Source organism: Sodiomyces alkalinus, assembly GCF_003711515.1.
Source record: "Sodiomyces alkalinus F11 unplaced genomic scaffold SODALscaffold_9, whole genome shotgun sequence".
Classification (NCBI taxonomy): domain Eukaryota; kingdom Fungi; phylum Ascomycota; class Sordariomycetes; order Glomerellales; family Plectosphaerellaceae; genus Sodiomyces; species Sodiomyces alkalinus.
Genome location: NW_021167087.1, coordinates 722,084 through 728,083, shown reverse-complemented (window position 1 = coordinate 728,083; position 6,000 = coordinate 722,084). Strand labels below are relative to the sequence as shown.

General features: G+C 58.9%; 2 protein-coding genes across 2 annotated transcripts; both read right to left on the bottom strand.

Moving 5' to 3' along the window:
* Positions 1-1,029, bottom strand: SODALDRAFT_335420 (hypothetical protein). The gene is made up of 2 exons (XM_028612452.1): positions 762-1,029; positions 1-645 (listed from the first exon to the last, which is right to left on the bottom strand). The coding sequence occupies exons 1-2, from the start codon at positions 916-918 to the stop codon at positions 95-97; spliced, it is 708 nt and encodes a 235-aa protein (XP_028464125.1). The 5' UTR covers positions 919-1,029; the 3' UTR covers positions 1-94.
* A 187-nt stretch (positions 1,030-1,216) lies between these two features.
* SODALDRAFT_315090 (DNA mismatch repair protein msh6) lies at positions 1,217-5,797 on the bottom strand. The gene is made up of 4 exons (XM_028609277.1): positions 5,050-5,797; positions 4,792-4,960; positions 2,262-4,705; positions 1,217-2,185 (listed from the first exon to the last, which is right to left on the bottom strand). Exons 1-4 carry the CDS (start codon positions 5,530-5,532, stop codon positions 1,511-1,513), a joined length of 3,771 nt encoding a protein of 1,256 aa, XP_028464124.1. The 5' UTR covers positions 5,533-5,797; the 3' UTR covers positions 1,217-1,510.
* Positions 5,798-6,000: the final 203 nt, after the last annotated feature.

Sequence of the window (6,000 nt, the reverse complement as noted above, 5' to 3'; positions counted from 1 at the left end):
TTTCATTTAGCGATCATCGAAATGGGTCAGGCCGTAGTTATGGTACATGCATTTGATATTGTACACTGCCCAGTCGTCCAACAGACAGACCACACTACCCCTGACCAGCAACAACAGGCCTCGTAACCCCCCTCGGCCCCAACCTCCCCACAACCCCTTCTCTAAGATCAAACCTCCTCTCAATCTCCCGATCCGGCACGCCCTTCTCGCGCAGGAAATGCATCTGCACAATTGTATTCAGGTCCAGAAACTCCCGCCCGGGACTGCCCCTGCGCCCCATCATGTCGAACTCGGCGTCCGCCCGCCCCTGCAGCGCCCGCCGCGCTTCCAGCGCCGCCAGGGTCGGGTTGCTCGAGGGGGAAGGGTACACCGGCGGCGCGGCGCGGCCGGTGCCCCGGGTGGGTGCATCGAGGATGTGGGGGGCCGGGGGGTCGTCGCGGCCCTGTTGTTGTCGTTGTTGTTGTTGTGGTGGTGCTGGTGGTGCTGGAGGGGTTGTTTGTGACGTCGATGACGAGGACGACGGGTGAAGGTTCACGCGGGAGGTCGGGGAGTAGGTAGGTTGGGGTTTCACGATGCCCATTTCGCGTAGGCGGCGGGAGAAATCGGCTGTGATGTCTGTGCTGGGTGCGTCGGGGATGTTGTTCTCTGGATGAGAAGGAAAACCGTGCACGTTAGTTTTCGGAGAGAGAGATTCGCTTGCTATCGCTACTTGGCATGGAAGAAGAATTCGGACTCGAAAGGAGTCCTTGGGGCTGACGAACCTTTGGTCTTGGACGTTGAAGCTTTCAGCTCAGCGCCTGCTCCTGGTGGTGCTGGAGGTGGACGCTGTCGCGCAGACGCCGGGAGGGCGGCTCCAGGGGCGCGTGTCGGGAACCGACGCGCTGCTCCCTGTGCGGCCTTGGATGACGAGGAGCCCATGGTATGCTGGTTCTATCGGGTTCAATTGGTCATTGATGTTTTGTTGGAAGGCCGGAAGACGATGGTAGGTTGATGTAGTATGTCAAGATGCAAAGAGGCAGTGAACTTGTCTGTTGGTTGCAATGCCGTCATTGTCATTGACCTTATGCGAAGAGCTCGGTCAAAATTCACTGACTGATTACTAACCAGAATCCACTGCCCCATCCATGACTAGGTACTTAGGTACATGCACAGGTGACCGACTCGATCACCGAACTTCACCGAACTTCACCGACCATGTCACCATGCACCATGTTCTGTCGTCAAGAGCTCTCTCTCATCATTTCTACGCCGCAGTAGTAATACAAGCTGTTTTTTTTTTTTTCTTCTGCCCTCTCTCGTAAGAGTGCCGTCTAATCCGGTCGTTTATAGTCACATACAGGATTTCCCATCTCCCTGGCCCCCGTACCCCGGAGTCACCACGCCCAAACGCCCCTGAACGAAGATAACAGAAGAAAACAAAAACCCGAACATGAACGTCCTTACAACTCCCCATATCCCCCGCCCTTACTCCCACCAGTATATGAAAAAGTTACACCCGGGTCAAACAGTATTACAAGGCCGCAATGGCCCGGAGGAGGACATCCACACCCGCCTCCACGCCAGGATCATCCCCCCTCAACATGCCGGCGACATCGCTCAGGATCCCCAGGGGGATGTAACACCCAGACTTGGCCTTGTCGAGGCTCTCCTTCAGCCGGCTGGTATGCTCCCACTCCCTAGCCGCGACCTCGGCGCGCGCGATGACGCGATCGTTAATCCCGCACATGGCGGCGCAGTGCATGCCGAAGCTGCCCTCGGCGACGCCGTCCTCGAGCTTGTACAGGAACGTGATCTTGCGCTCCTCGTCGTCCACGTGGATCTGCATCCGCCGGGCGCGGATCTCCGGGTGGTTCTCGAACTCGGTCGCCAGCGAGTGGTAGTGCGTGGCGAAGAAGCCGACGCAGCCGATGTGGGTGGCCACGTGGTGCAGCACCGCCTGGGCCACGGCCACGCCGTCGTACGAGCTGGTGCCGCGGCCGAGCTCGTCGAGGATCACGAGCGACCGCGGCGTCGCCTCCGACAGGATCTTCTTCGTCTCCGACAGCTCGACGAAGAAGGTCGACTGGGAGGCGAAGATGTTGTCGTTGGCTCCCAGGCGGGACATGATGCGATCCACCGGGGTCAGCCTGGCGCTGCTGGCGGGGACGTGGCATCCGATCTGGGCCATGATGACCGCAGTGCAGCTCTGAGATGCACTTGTTAGTGAGGGAAAAGAAAACGGCGAAGAAAAAAAAAAAAAAAAAAAAAGACACAAAACTCACCATTCGAAGAATAGTCGATTTACCCGCCGCATTGGCGCCCGTGAGCAGGTTGATCCGAGCCGAATCGCCACCGAGCTGAATGTCATTGGGGATAAAGTCGGTCACGGTGTTGAGCATGCAGGGGTGACGCAGCTCGGAAAACTCGACGACGCTCCGCTCCTGATCCACAAACTGCGGCCGGCAGCTGGGCTCGCCCAGGGACGAGGACGCCTTGGCCAAGCCGACGAGGCAGTCGAGCTGGGAGATGATGCGGATGGCCCGCAGCCACGTCTCGTAGTCGGCGTCGAAGCGGCGGAAGAAGCGCGACGCCACCTCCTTGATGATCTGGGAATGCGTCTCCTCGGCCTCCTGCAGGTCGCGCACGAGGTCGCTCAGGGCGCGGAAGTAGTACCTCTTGACGCTCGCCGTCGCCGACATCTGCCGCCAGTCGGCCGGCACCTTGAGCGACTTGGGCGCCTCCAGCTGGTAGATCTCCTTGCCGCTGTCGGTGAACTTGAGCGTCTTGCACTTGAGCTCCGCCTTCTTCTTCTCCAGCAGTTTGTGGAGGTCCCGCTTGATGACCTCGATGCGGTCCTGGCTCTCGTCGAAATCGTCCTCGATGCCGCGCTCGGGGACGAACACCTTGTCGCCCTTGGCCTTGCTGCGATCAAACGCCGTTTTCCAGTAGGTCAGGGGTCCGTCGAGGTCAGGCATGGATGCCAACAGCCGGTCGACGAGACCCTGGCCGCCGCCCCACGCACCCAGCAGAGTCATGGTGTACTCGATCTGCTCGAAGCCTTCGAGGACGCGGACAAAGTCGTCGGGCTTGCAGACGCCGGCGTGGATCCTCGATATCAGGCGCTCCAGGTCGGGCATCTTGGTCATTTGGGACGAAAACTGCTCGCGCACGCTCCGGTCCGAGTTGAGCATGTCGACGGCGTCGAGCCGTTCTTCTATCCGCTTGATGTCGCACAGCGGGTGGCACACCCACTGGCGGAACAGGCGCTTCCCAAACGGCGTGACGCATCGGTTCAGCAGCGTAAACAGGGTCCCCTCGGGCCCGCCGTTGACGCTGTTGGAGAAGATCTCGAGGTTGATGAGGGTCTGGCCGTCGAGAATGAGGGTGCCGTTGCGCCTGATCGGGCTGTACTGGTCGAAATTGCCCTGCGACAGGAGGCTGTGTTCGATCTTGAGGTTCCTGAGGTACTGGACGAGGGCGCCCAAGGCCGACATGACCAGGTCCTTGTTCTTGGCTGCGATGAGCGCCTTGGGCCACTTTTCCCCTTCCCCTTCCCCTTCCTCGCCTTCGACGGCGGCAGCAAAGTAGCCGCCGCTGACGAGTTCCCTGCGGGTAGTGTCGGCATCCCAGAACTCGAGACCGGGCCGGAGGTAGTTCCAGATGGTCGTGGGCGACGTGTTGCTCTTCAGGATGCGAAGGGCCTTGGTGGAGATGTGCGACTTTTCCAGGAGCAGCTCCCGCGGGCAGGTCTGGGCGACAAAGGTCTCGAATTTGGTGAGCTCGACGTCGTCGTCGAACTGGGTGAGGTAAAACTGGCCGGTGGCGCAGTCGACAAAGGCAATGCCGATGTGCGGGACGCCGCCGATCACGGACTCTTTGATGGCGGCACAGTAGGTGGCGAGGTCGTCTTGAAGCATGCTGCCGTCGACCAAGGTGCCGGCGGTGAGGATGCAGGCGAGCTCGCGGCGAATGACCTTGTCGGCCTTTTTGTTCTTGGCGGCATCGTCGCCGCCGCGCTCCCGCATCTCTTTGCCGAGGGCGGACTCCATCTGGTCGACGCGGGCGACCTTGTAGCCCTTGGCAATGAACTGATTGACCCAGATGTCTAGCGAGCTCTCGGGGACGCCCACCATGCGCATGTTGACGCGGTCGGTCATCTTCAGGTCGAAGAGCTGATGGCCGATGGTGGCGTCGTTCTCGTACAGCTCGTAGAATTTGCCCTTCTTGAAGAAGACGACGGTATCCCAGAGCTTCTGTTTGATCGCCCAGTACTGCTTCTCGAAGGGGGAGAACTTGTTCCACTGGGCCGGGGGGACGTAGATGGTGCCGGGGTCGTAGTCGGGGTGGCCGGGAGGGTTTCGGTTGATGTCGGTGATGTTGGCCAACCAGGGATAGCGTTCTTGAGGCTCTGAAGTGTGAGCCTTCTGCTTTCCCGTGGAGGACGATGAAGTGGTGCGGAGGGGAGGCGGACGGAGGGCCCTGGTCGTGAGCGAGGGAGGGGCATTGGGATCAAAGCGCCATTGCTGAGCAGTGGATGGGGGAGGCAACTCTTCGTCGTCCCCATCTTGGCCCTCGAGATCATCGACCATGCGGACGGGGGTTGGGACGTCAAGAGCGCTCGAGGCAACTCTCTTTCGTGGGGCGGCCGTCTTCTTGGCGGGACGTTTCCGCTTCCTTGAAGAGGCTTCGTCATCTGACTCGTCCGACACGACGAATTCTGCCACGTCTGCGTCGTTCGTGTTAGCAAGAGTGCACACTGTATCTCTACCGACTACTTGGCCCCCATTGGCGAATAAGAGGAACATATCGTACCCTCATCTTCGTCTACCGGCTCAGCGGCAGCATCATAGACATCGTCGTCTTCGTCATCTGGTACGATGATGCGGGACCTCCCGCGTCGACGGTTGCGAGAGGATTCGAGGGCTTCGAAAGGATCTTCGTCGTCGTCGGAAGATTCGGCATAGTTGATTGCCTTTTTAGTCTGTTGGAGATGGAAGTTGGCATCCGTGGTGGATCAAGAGAAGGAAAGAAAAAGGAAAGAGAGGGGGAAGACACAGAGAAACCACATACCTTCCGAGAAGGGCTGCTAGGCAAGGCAGAGGCAGCTCCAAGTCCAGCAGCAGCAGCAGCAGTCTGGCGGGGAGGCAGTTCAGCAGGCGTAAGGGGCGGGGGCATGTCGTGGCCGTTCTCTACCTTGACGTTGACGCCGTCCAGATCCATGTTCTCCTGGGAGCTGCTGGGGGGTTCGAGTACGTCGCTACTCGGGACGGGGGTCAAAGTGGACGATCGTCGGTTCATGGCACGCGCATTGGTTTTCGAATTGAATGTGGTGGTCGAGTCTTTGAGGCCTCGAGCTCGTGGACCGCTACGAGGAGCGGGAGTAGGAGTGGCAGCGGTGGTGGTGGTGGTGGACGCGGAAGGAGGTGGTTTGGGTTTAGCGGAAGAGGAGGAAGCAGGTTTTGAAAAGAAGCTGGTGATGGATCGTTGGGTGCTGCCCGAAGGGGTTTTGGCAGGCCCCGGTGTCCGTACCGAAGGAGATCGATGTTCAGCCATGCTGAGTTCTGAGGAGAATGACCAACACCAACGAACGAAGGACCAAAAGACACAGCAACAAAGGAGGACAAACACAGGGTAGGGGTACTGCAATAACCACACAGAGGTAGATGCTCCCAGCTAGTCGTGTAAAAGGTAAAAGATGAAGAAGGTATTAAGGTATGGGAGCAGGGACAGGAATATAGAGAGAATGGGGAGAAGTGAAAGGGGGACTAGGACGGGAGGGTAGCTGGTAATTATGTCCCCGATATTCGGTGAACGGACGTGACAGACACGGGGGGGGGGAGAGTTGAGTCGCGTCGAAACCCTGGACCTCGCGTCAAAATGTCGCGTAATTAAATGGGCGGGTCTTGGGTCTTGGGACGGCTATATGTCGGGGTATTTGGTCCAGTGTACATTGTACATAGGTACCTAGATATAAGTACCTAAGGTACCCATAAGTTTTGTGCATTGCGTCATTAGTGGTTA

Coding starts and splice junctions, on each gene's coding strand:
- SODALDRAFT_315090 (XM_028609277.1), bottom strand. CDS start 5,532: ATGGCTGAACATCGATCTCCTTCGGTACGGACACCGGGGCCTGCCAAA. Junction 4,706..4,791: donor GCCGGTAGACGAAGATGAGG/GTACGATATGTT, acceptor CGAACGACGCAG/ACGTGGCAGAATTCGTCGTG. Junction 2,186..2,261: donor AATCGACTATTCTTCGAATG/GTGAGTTTTGTG, acceptor AGTGCATCTCAG/AGCTGCACTGCGGTCATCAT.
- SODALDRAFT_335420 (XM_028612452.1), bottom strand. CDS start 918: ATGGGCTCCTCGTCATCCAAGGCCGCACAGGGAGCAGCGCGTCGGTTC. Junction 646..761: donor TTCAACGTCCAAGACCAAAG/GTTCGTCAGCCC, acceptor CTTCTCATCCAG/AGAACAACATCCCCGACGCA.